At 47.8% G+C, this 19,593-nt stretch overlaps 1 protein-coding gene across 1 annotated transcript in view; it reads left to right on the forward strand.

Annotated features, from left to right (window-relative positions):
- The window catches only part of JAK1 (Janus kinase 1), a 63,405-nt gene that overhangs the window by 33,097 nt on the left and 10,715 nt on the right, over positions 1 to 19,593 (forward strand). Inside the window, 4 exon segments of the mRNA XM_040361077.1 lie at positions 431 to 581; positions 2,552 to 2,646; positions 7,680 to 7,872; positions 12,363 to 12,487. Coding sequence (XP_040217011.1) covers positions 431 to 581; positions 2,552 to 2,646; positions 7,680 to 7,872; positions 12,363 to 12,487 — 564 coding nt within the window.

Here is a 19,593-nt window from a genome sequence, read left to right on the forward strand (position 1 = left end):
GTGTGTATACTGTATGTGTGTGTATGTATGTATACTGTATGTGTGTGCATGTATACTGTGTGTGTGTGTGTGTGTGTGTGTATGTATGTATACTGTGTGTGTATGTATGTATACTGTATGTGTGTGTGTGTATGTGTGTGTGTATATGTATGTGTGTATGTATATATATATATATATATACTGTGTGGCCCCATAATCTCCTATTGCCCGGGGGCCCCATAATCTCCTATTGCCCGGGGGCCCCATAATCTCCTATTGCCCGGGGGGGCCCCATGAGTTGTCAGTCTGCCCCTGGTTGAAATATAAGCGTCTCATCACTGCTAAGAGGTCCAAATACAACTTTATTCCATTGTTGGTGTAAATGATTGTTTTTCCCCTCCAGCACTGTCTATACTTGAGTGTAATCGGGTGTTTTGTGTCTGTTTTGCAGAAAGAAAGGTTTTACGAAGGATGCTTCATGCTGACCAAACCGTCTTGTGAAGAGTTGGCCAACTTGATCATTAACTGCATGAACTACGTCTCCAACAGACGGCCGTTCTTCAGAGCCATAATGAGAGAGATCAATCAGCTGGAGGAGCAGAGTGAGTCTTGGAGGGGGGGGGTTCTCCTTTTAGTTGGAGCTCTGATCAGAGATAATTGCTGAAAGTGTGACTTTATGTAAAAAAAAAAATATAGAAATATGTGAACATGCCGGCTTTTTAATACAGAAGAAACATACTGTCACTTCTGCATTAAAGGACAAGTAGGGCCAAAGCTCCTACTACTCCTGTGACCTGTATTCAGCTGACAGCGGGGTGAAGTCCACTGTCTAACGTCACTCAGCTGGTCCAGGCTCTCAAGGGATCCTGACTTTAACCTCTTTACCACCGCGCCATAGACAAAAGACGTCTACAGCGCGGTCGAGTTATTCTGGGAGGACGTCCCTGGGACGTCCAGGGGGCGCGCTCCTGGAATCATCTGTGAGCGCCGGGTCTAGAAGACCCGGCGCATCACAGATCGCGGTAAATTGCCGCTGATAGCGGCCGTTTACCACGTGATCGCTCCGTCAAATGACGGAGCGATCACTTGTAAACAAACCGGCGTCATGTGATGACGCCGGTTCCTCCCTCTCCTCTCTGTACCGATCGGTACAGTGTAAGAGGAGGGGGGGAGAGAGCGGAAGCAGCAGCAGCTGCTGTGGGCTGGATCTGTGACAAATGCAGTCACAGATCCAGCCATCCCTCCCTGCGCAATACTCTGCAATAACACCAATACTCTGCAATACCCCCTACACTCTGCAATACTCCCATACTCTGCAATACCATCAATACTCTGCAATACCATCAATACTCTGCAATACCATCAATACTCTGCAATGCCCCCCACACTCTGCAATACCCCCCACACTCTGCAATACCCCCCACACTCTGCAATACCCCCCACACTCTGCAATACCCCCCACACTCTGCAATACCCCCCACACTCTGCAATACCCCCCACACTCTGCAATACCCCCCACACTCTGCAATACCATCAATACTCTGCAATGCCCCCCACACTCTGCAATACCCCCCACACTCTGCAATACCCCCCATACTCTGCAATACCACCCAATACTCTGCAATACCTGCTAATATGACAAAAACGAGAATTGTTTTTGTTTTTGTTTTTTTTTTACAGAATTGTCAGTGTTTTTTCTTTTATAGCGCAAAAAATAAAAAACCCAGAGGTGATCAAATACCACCAAAAGAAAGCTCTATTTGTGGGAAAAAAAGGACAAAAATTTCAGATGGGCACAATGTTGTATGACTGAGTAATTGTCATTTAAATTGTGAGAGCACCGAAAGCTGAAAATTGGTCTGGTTAGGAAGGGGGTTTAAGTGCCCAGTGATCAAGTGGTTAAAGGGGTTGTAAAGGTAAATGTTTTTTCACCTTAATGCATCCTATGCATTAAGGTGAAAAAACATCCGATGGTACCGCCCCCCCCCGAACCCCCGTTTTACTTACCTGACCCCTCGAAAGTACCGTGCGCGTCCATGTGTTGGTCTTCGGTTCCCAGCCTGGCCGTTGATTGGCTAGGCTGGACGGATTCATAGCAGCGCAGCCCATTGGCTGACGCTGCTGTCAATCACAGCGGATGGCGCGGCGCGGCGCGCCGGGGGGTGGGGCCGAGTTATACAGTCGGCGGGCATATGCCCGCCGCTGTATCATGGGAGCGCGCTCGCAAAAGCTTTCCACCATGCGAGCTCGCATGAAGGTAGAAAGCTTTTGCGAGGAGGAGCCGAGACAGCCGCCGAGGGACCCCAGAAGACAGGATTAGGGGACACTCTGTGCAAAACGAGCTGCACAGTGGAGGAAAGTATAACATGTTTGTTATTTAAAAATCTGCCTTTAGTGACCCTTTAGGGCTACTTTCACACTAGGGTGGGGGGCGGCGTAGGATGCATTAAGGTGAAAAAACACGAAACCTTTACAACCCCTTTAATGTATAGAAAGCATTAAAGTAGACTAAATTCTGGGCACTGGATGTCTTGTTCGGTTTTTATTGATCCTCTCTCCTCTTGTTCTTTAGATCCAGACATTGTTACAGAAACATCAGTTTCTACAGAAGTGGATCCAAGTTTGTTCGAGAAGAGGTTCCTGAAGAGAGTTCGGGACTTGGGAGAGGTAAAGCTGAAGAAACCCTCGAAGCATAACATTCCTCTTTTCACAAGGTGCCGGATCTGTTTTTGGAGTGGAGTGAGCAGATGAGAAGTCTGTGTCTGCTCCGCTTATGCAGAGCAGACACTGACACAGCCCACTCTGTTCTATGGGCAGTCGGATGTAAACGGATCAGCTGTTTGTTTACACCCAGCTGCCCTCCGATCAGATCCGGCCAGCCGGAGGGGAATGGATCCCCTTCCATTTTTTTTTTTATCGGATCGGACCCAGGTGTAAACGGATACAAGTCTGTTTACATCCATCGCTCCGTAGAGAAGAATGGAGGGTCCGAACGGATCTGGCTAAAGAACGGACAGCTCTCATGTAAAAGGGGCCTTACTCCTAATGGGCCATATTCTCAAATAATTTACGCCGGCGTATCAGCAGATACGCCGACGTAAGTCCGATCCTATGTTTAAGTGTATTCCCAAACTGAGATACACTTAAACATGCCTAAGATACGACGGCCTGCGCCATTGCATCTTAGGCTGCAATATTTACGCTGACCGCTAGGTGGCGGTCAGTGTAGAATATGCAAATGACTAGTCACGCCGATTCTCTAACGTACGCTTGCCCGCCGTAGTGTTTTAACGTCGTTTCCGTAAGCGATACGCGGCGTAAAGATAAAGATGCCCCCTAGGTGGCGTACTCAATGTTAAGTATGGCCGTCGATCCCGCGTCGAAATTTGAAAATTTAACGTCGTTTGCGTAAGTCGTCCGTGAATGGCGCTGGACGCCATTTACGTTACAGTCAAAACAAATGACGTCCGTGAGACGTCATTTAGCGCAATGCACGTCGGGTAATCTACCCGACGGAGCATGCGCATTACGATCGGCGCGGGAGCGTGCCTAATTTAAATGATCCACGCCCCCTACCATCATTTGAATTAGGAGGGCTTGCGCGGGTGGACTTTACGCGACGCCGCCGCAAGTTTACAGGTAAGTGGTTTGGGAATCAGGCACTTGCCACTTAAACTTGCGGCGGCGTAACGTAAAGGAGATACGTTCCGCCGCCTCAGATCTTTAAGAATATGCCCCAGTATGCTGAGGTGACATGAGCTGTGTTGCACTGCAAAGAGGTGTATGGACATTGCCATTCATTTTTTTTTCTTCAGTATTTTTTATTGATTTTCCTTTCAGTAATACAAATCAAAAGCCATTCATTTTTAATGGTATCAGAACACGCTTGCAGTAATGCATGCGCAATTTCTACTGCGTTGGGCCCAGCAGTGCCACAGGATGAATACATTGTGGCACATGCATTAGTGCAACACAGTGTGGACGGGCACCCAACCAGATGATTGGCAACCTGATTGCCTCATACACACCCACACCTAGGGCCAGATTCACAAAGAGATACGACGGTGTATTATCTACAGATCCCCCATCGTATCTCTGACTTACACTGGTCCTATCTATGTGCCTGATTCATAGAATCAGATACGCATAGATAGGGCTAGATCCGACAGTGTTACAATGTGTTACACTGTCGGATCTTTTTTTCAATTTAAAAATGGCGCCGGGGGCGTTCCCGCTGATTTACGATAAATAATATGTAAATCGGCGAGATACGCAAACTCACGAACGTACGCGGACCCGTCGCAGTCGTCTTACGTCGTTTCCGTAGCGGTTTTCCGTCGTATACTTACCCCTTCTTTTATCAGGCGCAGCCAATGTTAAGTATAGCCGGCGTTCCCGCGTCGAATTTGAATTTTCCTACGTCGTTTACGTACGCCGATTCACGAACACGCGCGTCGCAAGTCCCGCTCACTTCGCAACCACTGATGTCCTAGTGACGTCAGTGGGAGCAATGCACGCCGGGAAATTCCCCGGACGACGCATGCGCATTTAAATCGGCGCGGGAACGCGCCTGATTTAAATATGACACTCCCCTAGCCGCGGAATTTGAATTCCGCCGGGGGATTTAGGATCCGCCGTCGCAAGTTTGGAGGTAAGTGGTTTGTGAATTAGCCACTTGCCTCCTAAACTTGCGGGAGCGGATCTTAATTCACGTAGATCGAGCGGATCTATAGATCCGCTGAGCTACGTGAATCTGGCCCCTATATTCTATGGAATAATCCCGGGCAGGGGAGGGCAGCATCTGATAAATTGTATGATGGAACAGAAACGTCAAACTGAAACTTGCAAACAAATGATCAGTGACTATTTATGTTGAAAGAGATTTTGAAACTCTCCTGAGACGTGCAGATTTGCTATGTGCGCGCTTCTCACTTCTGACCTTGTAACCGACAACGCCGGGCTTCGTCACATTGCTTTTTCCTGTAAAGCTGAATCTTCTGCACTTTGCCTTCATTCCACTCTGGCTTCCTCATTGCAGAGATTGCAGCAGTGCCCGGGGGCGCGTTTTGTGTGCTGGGTGGGGGGGGGGGGGGGAGAGGAGTGTGTGATTTATAATATCCGCTGTTAGGGCCGGATGGTTCTTCAATGCAGAACAGATTTGTGCAAGGTGGCCCCCTAGTGGACAATCGCAAAAAAAGATTCTAGGAACCACAGAACAAACTTTATTTTACTCATATTGATGCAAAATGGGTTAATCACTGCTTTTTGATATTTGTATGATTATTTTATTCTTCTCTGTGTTTTTTAAATGAAAGGAACTGTTTTAAATATTGAATTCCAGGTATGGATATTTTCACCTGTGTGAAGTTGGCACCCCATGTTTGTAAAATCTGAATAAAAATATACCATTCGTTTGTGCCGCTAAAACGAGCGTTTGTGCCGGTTTGGTTTCTGAGATATTAAACATTCAATTTAATGCAAGCCCCGCCCACTTTGCACCACATGTTGCTGAATAAAAAAAAAAGCGCCATTCGTTTGTGCCGCGTTTGTGCTGGTTTGTGCCGCAAAAATAAACGTTTGTGCCGCTTTGGTTCCGGAGATATTGCGCGTTATATTTGCTGTAACCCCGCCCACTTTGCACCCCATGTTGCTGAATTTTTAAAAAAAACGTGCCATTCGTTTGTGCCGCGAAAATAAACGTTTGTGCCGCCACCTCCACTTTACACCCCATGTTTAGATTTTTCCTTGCAAGAACCTATATATATATATATATATATATATATATATATATATATATATATATATATATATATATATATATATATATATGTATATATATAACGCTCAATATCTCCGGAACTAAAGCGGCACAAACGTTTATTTTTGCGGCAGAAACGAATGGCGCGTTTTTTTTTTTAAATTCAGCGACATGGTGTGCAAAGTGGGCGGGGCTTGCATTAAATTGAATGTTTAATATCTCAGAAACCAAACCGACACAAACGCTCGTTTTAGCGGCACAAACCAGCACAAACGAATGGTATATTTTTATTCCGATTTTACAAACATGGGGTGCCAACTTCACACAGGTGATATTTTCTGCATGGCTATCTTGGCCCAATGTAAATATGTGCATACCGTACCTGGCCTATGTCCCTGGAAATCCCTGAAGTAGACATCGATACACTATGGCCCGGATTCACAAAGCACTTACGGCGACGTATCTCGAGATACGCCGCGTAAGTCTAACTTTGCGCCGTCGTATCTGTGCGCCGTGCCCACAATCTGAGATGCGCCTAAAAATAGGCTTCCTACGACCGACGTAACTTGCCTACGCCGTCGTATCGTGGGCGCATATTTACGCTGGACGCATTTGCCGCTCCCATTGATTTTCTATGCACATATGCAAATGAGGGAGATACGCCAATTCACTGTCAATTCAATGTGGTTGCGCCTGGCGCATAATATACGCGGTTTGCGTAAGTCGTACGTCCGGCGTAAAGTTATTCCACATATAGGAGGCGCAACTCATGCAAAGGTATGGACCAGGGAACACAGCCGTCGTATTTTACGTTGTTTACGTAGTACGTGAATAGGGCTGGGCGTAGGTTACGTTCACGTCTTAGGCAGTGATCCGTCGTATCTTAGGGAGTAGTTCAAACGTGATTCTGCGCATGCGCACTGGGATGCGTCCACAGGACGGCGCATGCGCCGTTTGTTTTAAGTACTTCTATGGCGCTTGGCCCATCATTTGCATGGGGTCACGCCTCATTAGCATGGCTCACGCCCACTTCCACCTACGCTGGCTTACGCCGAGGAAACCCAGCGTAGATTTGAGAGCGAGTGGGAGCGAGTGGTTTGTTAATACTGTGCGCTGCGTCTGCGTAGTGTAGCGTATATTAGATACGCTACGCCTGCATTAATATGCGCCGATGTATGTGAATCCGGGCATATATATATATATATTATTTTTTTTTTTTTTTTTTATATATAATTTTTTTTTTTTTCTCTGATGGACACAGAGAGGGCTTCTGTTAGAGAGTCTGTTAGAAAGAGCCCCTAGACATACTACAGACATGGTACAGGAGATGGTCAGAGACTGCAGACGTAGTAAAGGAGATGGTCAGAGACTGCAGACATTGTGCAGGAGACAGTCAGAGACTGCAGACATTGTGCAGGAGACAGTCAGAGACTGCAGACATTGTGCAGGAGACGGTCAGAGACTGCAGACATAGTAAAGGAGACAGTCAGAGACTGCAGACATAGTACAGGAGACAGTCAGAGACTGCAGACATAAGACATAGTAAAGGAGATGGTCTGAGACTGCAGACATAGTACAGGAGATGGCCAGAGACACATCAGTTCTGGACGGACACACACCTCTGCTCAGAACACTAGTTCTGGACGGACACAAACAAGGAGGGAGGGGAGAACTCTGCCACTTCAGCGCCCCCACCTCTGCAGGCGCCTGTGTGCAAAGCGCCCGGTGCACCCTGCCTAGGATCGGCCCTGTGTTTTATTCCAGCCCCACCATGAGGCTGTTTCATGTATATGAAGATCTATAATTGTGACTGCAAACTGCCGCCCTGCTAGATATGTTCACACATGAGCAGTGAAGCAACATGAATTGCTATATGTCTCCTATACCTCTGTTTTCCTGATCTGTGTTTCTCGGAGTCTCATCTCCTCTCTGTTGTCTGCAGGGTCACTTCGGCAAAGTGGAGCTGTGCAGATATGACCCGGAAGGTGACAACACCGGGGAGTTGGTGGCGGTCAAGTCGTTGAAGCCTGGAACCGGAGGGACTCATATAGCCGACCTGAATAAAGAAATCCAAATTCTGCGCAATCTTTACCACGACAATATTGTGAAGTACAAGGGGATCTGTGCCGAGGATGGTAAGTCCTTTTGTAGTTTTTGGGAGGCTAGATGGGAAGGTGGGGGGCTTCATTCGCCCCCCCCCCCCCGGCTTCTGTATGTAGGACGGCAATGGTAAAACATCCATGCTGTAGTGTGTGTTTCCGTCTTCACCCACAATGATGGCATTGTCACTACCGGACTTTACTCACAACTTGGCTGCCCGCTGGCTCAACTTTGTTTCCTGCCATCGATTTTGTGCCAGTTTGCCAAATCCAACTAGATTTCTATATTCTTAAAGGGGAGTTCCACTCATTTTTTATGTTTATTAAAAGTCAGCAGCTACAAAAAGTGTATCTGCTGGCTTTTAATAAACAGACACTCACCTGCTCCACGGCTCCAGCGACGCGCCGGCCGGGGCTCCGCTCCCCCTCTCTCTGGCCAGCGTCTTCATTCTAAGTGTGGGCACCCGGCCATGACGGCTTTCAGCCTCACGGCCGGGCACCCACTGCGCAATGCACGAGCGGCACTGCGCATGCGCCATCCGATTGGACAGGCGACCTGTCACGTGTCCCAGGCGTTCGCCTACGGGGAGAGGCTGCCAAAAGGCGATCTGACTATTCGCCTTAGCAGCCCCTCAGCGGAAGGAGGAAGTGGGACAGGAAGTCCCACTCCTCCTGAAGCCCCCACTTCCCCCCAAAAAAATGACATGCCAAATGTGGCATGTAAGGGGGCGAGGAGTGGATTAAGCGGAAGTTCCACTTTTGGGTGGAACTCCGCTTTAATTTTTTAAATTTTTTTTGCAGGGATCTTCTCAACTCCAGTCCTCAAGGCGCCCTAACGGGTCATGTTTTCAGGCTTTCCGTTATTTTTCACAGGTGATTTGATCAGTTTCACTGCCTTGGTAATTACCACGGGCAGTGGCGTCACTAGGGTTGGTGTCACCCGGTGCAGTAAAACATGGTGTCACCCCCCCCCCTGTCTAGGCTGCCCAGCACCAAGCAGGCAGCGCACGGGGGCACCCCAAACCAGCCCCTGTAAATGATAGTATAGAGTGGTATAGTGGCAGGTTGGTGTAGTGGGGTGGTATAGGACAGGTTAAGGTGGTATAGGGCATGTTGGGGTGATATAGGGTAGTTTGGGGTGGTATAGGGCAAGTTAGGGTTGCATAGGGTAGGTAGGTTGGGGTGGTATAGGGCAAGTTAGGGTGGTACAGGGCAGGTTGGGGTGGTATAGTGCAAGTTAGGGTGGCATAGGGCAAGTTGGGATGGCATGGGAAAGGTTTGGGTGGCATTGGGCAAGTTGGGGTGGTATAGGGCAAGTTATGGTGGCATAGGGCAGATTGGGGTGGTACAGGGCAAGTTAGGGTGGCACAGGGCAAGTTGGGGTGGCATGGGAAAGTTTGGGGTGGTACAGGGCAGGCTGGGGTGGTACAGGGCTGTTTGGGGGGGTACAGGGCAGGCTGGGGTGGTATAGGGCTGTTTGGGGGGGCACAGGGCAGGCTGGGGTGGTACAGGGCAGGCTGGGATTGCACATGGCAGGCTGGGCATGTCCGCTAAAAAAAAATGTATTTTTTTTTTTAAACGGGATGGCGTCACCCCTCTAGCGGGTGTCACCCGGTGCGGACCGCACCCCCTGCACCCCCCTAGCAACGCCTCTGACCACGGTCATCTGGGGGAAATCCTGAAAACATGATCAGTTGGGGCGCCTTGAGGGCTGGAGTTGAGAAACACTGGTCTAGACGTGTAGAAATGCAAAATAGGTGCTCCCTGTTCTGACACTTCCTGGAGCTCACTGCAGCCTTGCCTACACAGACTGGAGCCTGAGAGGGAGGTTACACGGCACAGACCTATTTAAGAAGTAGTCCTGCACACACACACTGCTAGGCCCAGGAGTTTTCCGCTCCATCCCTTCCTGCTCATTCCTATTATGATGAGTTTCCTCACGGATCAATAGGAATGTGCAGGCGGCAGGAATAGGTGGACAGGCTTCAGCACTAACAAGAATTGTCAGAACAGCCCGGGGAATCAGCTATAAACGCAAAAATGTGGATGGTGCTGCAAGTATGTTCAGGTGTCCTATAACCAGGGCTTTTTTTTTTCAGGTGGAACTCGGTTCCACCACCTCTGGCTCAGACCCTCTGCTCCCTGCTCAACACTATCACTTGTAAACACAGAAGTCCGGCTTCTGTGTTTACAAGTGACCGCTTGTCTCCCAACAGCTCCCACAGATCTGATCTCCTGAGCATTCCCCCACTTAGTGTATGATGGAGACAAGGGAGGTCCAGGTGCTGACACTTCCACCAGATGACTTTCCTGCAAGTGAGAGAGGCACACCTACAGTGTGTGGGGTAGGTACTAGAGCCCCCTGGGTCCTTAAGCTTAAAGTGGTTGTAAAGGCTCCTTTTTTTTTTTTTTTTTATTTAAATAAAATAACAAACATATCATACTTGCCTGCACTGTGCAGTTCGTTTTGTAGAGTGGCCCCGGTCCTCCTCTTCAGGGGTCCCACGGCGGCTCTGGCGGCTCCTCCCCGCAATAGATAACCCTCCTTTAGGAAGCTCTCTCCCGAGGGGGTTACCTTACTCCTGTGTCATACACTCGGCGTTCATAACAGCCATGTGTATGACTCGGCCACGCCCCCGCGGCCTCATCATTGGATTTGATTGACAGCAGCGGGAGCCAATCTATCCAATGAAGAGCCAAGAAGCCGTGGAGATCGCTCCCATGGAAATTCTGGGCTCAGGTGAGTAAAAAAAAGGGGGGGGGGGCACTGCAAGGTGTTTTTTCACCTTAATGCATAGAATGCATTAAAGGGGTTGTAAAGGAAAAAAAAAAAAAATTCCCTAAATAGCTTCCTTTACCTTAGTGCAGTCCTTCTTCACTTACCTCATCCTTCCATTTTGCTTTTAAATGTCCTTATTTCTTCTGAGAAATCCTCACTTCCTGTTCTTCTGTCTGTAACTCCACACAGTAATGCGAGGCTTTCTCCCTGGTGTGGAGAAAGCCTCTTGAGGGGGCGAGCAGGAGTGTCAGGACGCCCACTAACACACAGCTCCATTCTCTATCTGCAAAGTAGAGAGTGTCCTGACACTCCTGCTCGCCCCCTCAAGAGGCTTTCTCCACACCAGGGAGAAAGCCTCACATTACTGTGTGGAGTTACAGACAGAAGAACAGGAAGTGAGGATTTCTCAGAAGAAATAAGGACATTTAAAAGCAAAATGGAAGGATGAGGTAAGTGAAGGAGGACTGCACTAAGGTAAAGGAAGCTATTTAGGGAAAAAATGTATTTCCTTTACAACCCCTTTAAGGTGAAAAAAACATGAAGGTTTACAACCCTTTTAATACAGCAACACAATTAAGACAAGTGGAAGATGGTGGAGCTTTAATGAGGAAGAAGATGGGGGCAGTGGAAGGGGGGGTTGCATGCACAGGTCAGAGCTGAAGAGGGGTGAAGGTGAGATGTGAACGGGGGATGCAGAGGTAGGCACCTGTTGAAGGCTAAGCCATGCACTCTGTGTAGTGCAGCACACCCCTGAACACTGCACTCTGTGTGTAACAACCCCCCAAACTCTGCATTCTGTACATAATGCACTCCTGGTATATATAAGCAGAGCTCCACCGTTAAAAAAAATATTAAAATCCTGCAGCTGCTGACTTTTTATAATTGGACACTTACCTGTCCTGGAGTCCAGCGACGTCGGCAGCAGAAGACGAGCTTCTGCCCCCACCGCCATCCTTGGTGAGGGAATCAGGAAATGAAGCGTTTCGGCTTTACTGCCCAATTCCCTATGGCGCAGTGGTCCCCGCTGTGTTCTGGGAGCCGTGTGTTTCCCAGAACACAACGGGTGGGGGGCGGAAGGTGACGCACTACCCGCAGAATCCCCGCAGAGAGGACTCCCGTAAGTGGGTGCAAATACCTGTCAAATGTGACACCGAAAGGGGGGGGGGTTCCGATGAGGGGAAGTTCCACTTTAGGATGGGAGACGGATCCTATAAAGTAGAGCACCCGAGGCCAGTTGTTGCATGCAGTTTACCTGAAACATTTCCATTTGTGAGTATTGTAGCCATATAATCTCTAATGAGTAGGGCCCTATGATTCCTCTTGTACCAGGGGCGGACTGACCATTCGGGCACTGCCCGAGGGCCCCATGCAACTCAATAAAACCATGGACAGTGTGTAAAAAATCAGCGTTTTAAAAAAAAATCCAAAGATTATAGCTGCCCCGCCTCTCCAGTACCCTTTCAGTGTGTGTATGTGTATTCTGTGTGTATGTATACTGTGTGTGTCCCATAATCTCCTATTGCCCGGGGGGGCCTCATAATCTCCAATTGCCTGGGGGTCACATGATTTGTCAGTCCGCCCATCTTGTACCAAATTGTAATGTAATTGTAATGTCTGCCTTTTTTGTTAAGCGCTGCTCAAATCCTGTATAATGATAATAATAATATAAAAGGAATTGTAGTATTTGCGGTGCAGCTCTCTATTTATTGCTCTGCTTGCTCATGCGTTGGGATTGTTCTGTTCTCAGGAGGCAGCGGCATTAAACTCATCATGGAGTATCTGCCATCGGGGAGTCTCAAGGAATATTTACCGAGGAACATTAGCAAGATAAATCTCAAGCAGCAGCTGCAGTACGCCGTTCAGATTGCCCAGGTACAGTAACCTGCGTCGCAGTATTCTGCTCTTCATTTCATTGTTTTATGATTTCATATGTAGCTGCCATGTATTCACACCAACCTTCATAGATCAAAACTAAATGCTTTGGTTTTCTTCTGGTTATAGTCACATACAGGGCTGGACTGGGACAATAATTTGGCCCTGGACTTCATCCAGACTGGCCCACTTTGACAGGTCTCTCCCATGGCGGTCGGACAACTCCCGCACCCCCCCCCGGCCACACAAGCCCCCTCTCCCCCTTCACTAGCCACTAGCCATTCTACTTTATTAGAGTAGAACGGCTGGTACTGGTACTCTTATAGGCAGTACCAGTGGGGAAGCTAGACATTATTTCACCCGGGGCAAGGAATCCGTTCGGTGCCCCCCCTAATGGGACAAAATTAGGCAGAAGTGAGGAACTCCCAGGCCATAGCTGCTGAGTCAGCTGTCTGTCCCCTCCCCCATGCTCCTCTGTCATCCCCCCTGCTTCTCTGTTCCCCCCAGGTGAGTGCTGCAGGGAGGGAGAGGAGGTGAGCACTGTGGGAAGGGAGAGACAGAGGAGTGGAGGGGGCAGCGGTCCGCTGTCACTGAAGCCGGCCCACTAAGCCATCGGCCCACCGGGAAACTCCCTGTAGTGCCAATGGCCAGTCCATCCCTGGTCACATATATTTGATCCTAATGGGTTTTGAATTCCATATAGGGCAAGGAAACAGGTTTGCTTTACCTAATCCTCTTTCCACCTGCCTATATTAGCCCTCCTGGTGGTATTCCTGAGTGTGGCTCGGGGTTACATTTCAGTACCATTAGCGGTAACCCCCGAGCCACACTCGGGATTGCAGTTCAGAATCCTGGTCCAGGTAACTTGCCTTGTCCCCAGGATCCTGCAATGGTCCTCCTGCTGTGTCCCCCGCCAGATCATCCGCCCGGATACTCTGTGTTTCGGGCTCCGCTCCCTGCGAGCGTTGCATATAACGCATAATTATAAGAAAAAAAAAATTATAATGGTTATACACAAGCTTGCTCTTGAGCAGCAGTCACTTTATAATTTGATCATTGGGCAGTCTTTCAGATATGGCCATGCAGGCGCCTGTCGTGTTGCTTGCCACATGTGGGATAATTGAATAGGTTCATTGAATTGGGAACATTTTACACATTGCTCTGTTCCCAGAACACACAAATATTTGCTTTTGTGATTGGTGACACACCATCAGGAATCGGGTGGGACAGTAACTGATATTGGGGATTTATCACTGTTCTGAAGAAATGATAGGAACCAATCGTCTTACCTCCTATGAGCAAAAAAACAATTCTGGTTGGCCGCATGTCCAGTAAAATCACCTTTTTTTTTCAGCAAGTGCATAAAAACATGTCCAAAAACACAAATGGAGGGGAACAGTATCACCGCTAACGCGTTTCATGCTTGCTTAGTCATAGCTTATATACAAATATTCACTACAGATATATATACATACATACACATACATATACAAACCGTATATACTCGCGTATAAGCCGAGATTTTCAGCACATTTTTTGTGTGCTAAAAATGCCCCCCTCGGCTTATACTCAAATCACATTTTTGCACCTGATCACCCGGCCGTAGGTCCCCTGGACCCCAAACATGGCACACATGTAGCCACACTCTTCCTCTACAAGTGTGCAAAGTTTGTTGTAGGGAGACCTATGGCCAGGGAGCACCGATTTTTCAAAGCCGGGCACCCCTTCCATAGACTCCCATGTTAAACAGTCATTTCTCCGGTGATTTTGGGGACCCGGTATCGGCCGGTTGTAGGTCCCCTGGATCCGGAACGTGGCACACATGTAGCCCCATTTCTTCTCTACAAGTGTGCAAAGTTTGTTGTCTGGGGGACCTACGGCTGGGGAGCACCAATTTTTAAAAGCCGGAACCCCTTCCATAGACTCCAATGTTAAACGTCAGTCTAGGCATGGGCACATGGACACAGTGAGACATGCAGATGGACACCCTAGGCTTATACTCGAGTCAATACGTTTTCCCAGTTTTTTGTGGTATATATATATATATATATATCTATGTGTGTGTGTGTGTACACCCTGTATAGATTCAGCCGAGGGGTCCCCTCCATGACGGTCATTGACGTAGTTGGCTACTTTTGGTTGAATGTTTCTTGGTAATGTCCTAAAGATGGCGATCCCTCACCCTGCGGGTAGTATGGCCAACATACTGAATTTTGCAAACGTTGCACATAATTGCATAGATCAAATACAGTGCATTCCGGAAAGTATTCACAGCGCTTCACTTTGCCCACCTTTTGTTATGTTATAGCCCTTTTCCAAAATGGATTAAATCCATTATTTTCCTCAAAATTCTACAAACAATTCCCCATAATGACAAAGTGAAAGAAGTTTGTTTGAAATCTTTGCAAATTTATTAGAAATAAAAAAAAAAACTAAAATAAAATCCCATGTACATAAGTATCGCAGCCTTTGCTCAATACTTTGGTGAAGCTCCTTTGGCACCAATTACAGCCTCAAGCGTTTGAGTATGATGCTACAAGCTTGGCACTCCTATGTTTGGGCAGTTTCTCCCATTCTTCTTTGCAGAACCTCTCAAGCTTCATAAGGTTGGATGGGGAGCGTCGGTGCTCAGACATTTTCAGATCTCTCCAGAGATGTTCAAGTCTGGGCTCTGGCTGAGCCACTCAAGGACATTCACAGAGTTGTCCCGTAGTCACTCCTTTGTTATCTTGGCTGTGTGCTTAGGGTTGTTGTTCTGTTGAAAGATGAACCTTCACCCCAGTCTGAGGTCCAGAGCGCTCTGGAGCAGGTTTTCATCAAGCTGCCACCACCATGCTTCACTGTAGGGATGGTATTGGTGAGGTGATGGGCTGTGCCTGGTTTCCTCCAGACATGACGCTTGCCATTCAGGCCAAAGAGTTCAATCTTTGTTTCAGCAGACCAGAGAATTTGGTTTCTCATGGCCTGAGAGTCCTTCAGGTGCCTTTTGGCAAACTCCAGAAGGGCTGTCATGTGCCATTTACTGAGGAGTGGCTTCCGTCTGGCCACTCCCCCATACAGGCCTGATTGGTGGAGTGCTGCAGAGATGGTTGTTCTTCTGGAAGGTTCTCCTCTCTCCACAGAGAAACACTGGAGCTCTGTCCAGAGTGACCATCGGGTTCTTGGTCTCCCCCGATCGCTTAGTTTGGCCGGGCGGCCCGCTCTAGGAAGAGTCCTGGTGGTTCCAAACTTCTTCCATGTACAGATGATGGAGGCCACTGTGCCCATTGGGACCTTCAATACTGAAGACATTTTTCTGTACTCTCCCCAGATCTGTGCCTCCATACAATCCTGTCTTGGAGGTCTACAGACAATTCCTTGGACTTCATAGCTTAGTTTGTGCTCTGACATGCACTGTAAACTGTGGGACCTTCTATAGACAGGTGTGTGCCTTTCCAAATCATGTCCAATCCACTGAATTTACCACAGGAGGACTCCAATCAAGTTGTAGAAACATCTCAAGGATGATCAGTGGAAACAGGAGGCACCTGAGCTCAATTCTGAGTGTCATGGCAAAGACTGTGAATACTTATGTATATGGGAGGAGCTTGTGATACTTGTGTATATGAATTTTTTTTTTTCGTTTTTCATTTTAGATAAATCTGAAAAGATTTAAAAAAAAAACATCTTTCACTTTGTCTTTATGGGGATTGTTTGTAGAATTTTGGGGAAAATAATGAATTTTAATCCATTTTGGAAAAAGGCTATAACATAACAAAATGTGGAAAAAGTGAAGCTCTGTTAACCTCTTGACCACCGCCCCATGTCCAAAAGACATCCTGTTTTTAAAGATGGATATCTCTGTAATGGCAGCAGCTGCTGCCACAACCGAGGTATCCATCTCTTCAGTGGGCGGTGGTGTACACGATAACGGCGGTCTCCGGCGGATTCACCCGTCCCCATAGCTCTGCTGGGCGGAAGTGACGTCAAAACGTCAGTCCCGCCCAGCGTCTTAAAGCAACATTTTTTTTTTTGTCATTTGAAAAAATTAAAATTTTTTAAAAGTTTAAATTTTTTTTTTCTTTTTTTGCATTTAAGTCTAAATATGAGATGTGAGGTCTTTTTGATCCCAGATCTCATATTTAGGAGGACCTGTCATGCTTTTTTCTATTACAAGGGATGTTTACATTCCTTGTAATAGGAATAAAAGTGATCAATTTTTTTTATTTTTATTTTATTTCAGTGTAAAAAATTAACTAAATAAAAATAAATAAGAAAACAAAAAAAAATTTTTTTTAAAGCGCCCCGTCCCGACGAGCTCGCGCACAGAAGCGAGCGCATACGCGAGTAGCGCCCGCATATGAAAACGGTGTTCAAACCACACAAGTGAGGTATCGCCGCGATCGTTAAAGCGAGAGCAATAATTCTAGCCCTAGACCTACTCTGTAACTCAAAAAATGCAACCTGTAGAATTTTTTAAACGTCGCCTATCGAGATTTTTAAGGGTAAAAGTTTGACGTCATGCCACAAGCGGGCGCAATTTTTAAGCGTGACATGTTGGGTATCATTTTACTTGGCGTAACATTATCTTTCACAATATATATAAAAAATGGGCAAAATTTATTGTTGTCTTATTTTTTAATTCAAAAAAGTGATTTTTATCCAAAAAAAGTGCGCTTGTAAGACCGCTGCGCAAATACGGTGTGACAAAAAGTATTGCAATGACCGCCATTTTATTCCCTAGGATGTCTGCTAAAAAAAAATATATAATGTTTGGGGGTTCTGATTAATTTTCTAGCAAAAAAAATAGGATTTTTTGTACTCACCGTAAAATCCTTTTCTCTGAAGTCCATGGACGGACACAGCTCCTTAAATCTTGACAAGTGGGTTATGTTCCCTGTTTACAGGAGAGGACTAGGCAGAAACATGTTAAATAGTTAAATACATGTTACATTAACAGAGTTGAACAGCCCCGCCCAGGGGGCGGTCCCTCCAGACATAACCCTCCTCACTGCAGCTTGCAGCCTCAGTTCGTAACAAGCAGTACAAACCTAAAAAGGAGGGGTGGGAGCTGTGTCCGTCCATGGACTTCAGAGAAAAGGATTTTACGGTGAGTACAAAAAATCCTATTTTCTCTTATCGTCCATGGACGGACACAGCTCCTTAAATCTTGACAAGTGGGACGTCCCCAAGCAGTGTCAAAAAACGAGGGGTGGGAAATATATCAGTAAAAACAATTTTAACTTCACCCCAAAACAAGCAGAGCTCCTCAACGGAGGAGGTGCAACTTTAAACAGCCGCCGGCAAAAACTAGCGGCTGAAAAAAACATCATAAGATGCACTCACAGCAACCATGTCAATTCTGGAAAAAGCGTGAACGGACGAGCAAATCGCCGCCTCGCACACCTGTGAGACCGACGCATGATGTCGGGAAAAAAAAAAAACCCAGGAAGCACCAATTGCCCTGGTCGAAAGTGCCGTGACCGGAAAGGGGGGCCCGCCCTTAGGAGCATAGGCCTGTATGACGGCCTGCCCGATCCACCGAGAAATGGTGGTCGACGAGACCGCCAGGCCCTTTTGTGGACCAGACACCGACACAAAAGAGAGTCAGAAGCTCCGAAATGGAGCCGTAGTAGGCTGGTATACCCGCAAAGCGCGTACCACGCCTAAAGTATGAAAGGCCGAAACCTCCTTCGGAAGAAGGGAAGGTCGCGGGCGCACCATCACCTAATCCTTATGGGGGATCAAGCATGGCGGCTTGCAAGACAAGACCGCCAACTCAGAAACCCCTCTAACAGAGGTAAAGGCCACTAAAGGGGCCACCTTCTGAGATAGTGTCAAGAGAAAATCTCTCTGATGTTTCCAAAAGGAAGGTTCCTGAAGAACCGAGAGCACCAGAGTCAAAACTCATGGGGGAAGAGATGGGCCAAGAGGGGAAAGTATATGACAAACCCCTTGCACACAAAAAAAGGGGACCCACCAGGGAACGGGCCGCAAAAAGGCCACTAAAAGAACACAGCCAAGGCTGAAATCTGCCCCCAAACGGTGCTTTAAGCAATTTTTAGATCCAATCCAAGCTTTAAAAACAGCAGGACCCTGGACATTGAAAGTACGCCCGTGGACGTCACTCCATCCCTTCGCACCAAGAGAGGTGCGACGGTAGATCCTCCGGAAGAAGACTACGGTGCCCTGTTGAGATGACCGAGTCAGACAGACCCTGGTCACCTAAAGTCTGGCTTCCAATAACCATGTTAAGCAAGTCAGTGACTGTACAACAGGAGGAAGTATGGGACCTTGAGACAGGAACCTCCTGCCCTGGCAATCGCCAGGGTGCCTCCGCTACCAGGCGCCCGATATCAGCGTACCAAGGACGCCGAGATTAATCTGGAACGATTAGAATCATCGGGATCTCCTCAGCATCCACTCTGTGGAGCGGCCGAGGAAGCAACTACCATGGAGGAATGGCAAAAAATCACCGATACAGACAACACAGGGCCACCAGCGCGACTGACGCGTCTGTACAAGATCACTAGACCTGGCCACTAACTGACACCCTTGCGGCGGAGACAAGCTGCCAGGAGATCCATGCCATGTGAGGCTCACCTCCTGCAAGGGAGCCGAAACACCCCAAGCACAAAGACCAGTCGCCCTGGTCCAGCATCTGGCGACTCCAGTAGTCTGCCTGCCGGCATACCTGATGGTAGACTGAAGCCACGGCCGTGGCGTTGTCCGGCTGAAACCAGATTGGTCGACCACAAGGAGAAGCATAGCCTGATCGCCTAAAATAGTAGGACAATGAACAGTAGACAGCACCTGGTATTCCCAGGCGGTCTTCCACCAGGCACTAGCCAGGCCCGACCCTGGGTAGCTACCGAGACCAGACACATTCAAGGAGGTGTGGTCATAGGTCCACGCAAGTCCAGCGACTCAGGGCCGACTGGACCCCCCAGTTTTGTGAACCTCCAGGTTCACAACCCGTGAGCTGGCATTCGTCGTAAACACCGACCACTGGAAGGAAGGAACAACTTCCCGGACCGAAGAGTCGGGAATCTCTGTCACCAACTCAGAGAGACTCTGACTAGGTGGCGCACAGGAATCTAATGATTTCAGAGACAAGAGATTTTTAC

Source organism: Rana temporaria, chromosome 7 (genome assembly GCF_905171775.1).
Source record: "Rana temporaria chromosome 7, aRanTem1.1, whole genome shotgun sequence".
Lineage (NCBI taxonomy): Eukaryota > Metazoa > Chordata > Amphibia > Anura > Ranidae > Rana > Rana temporaria.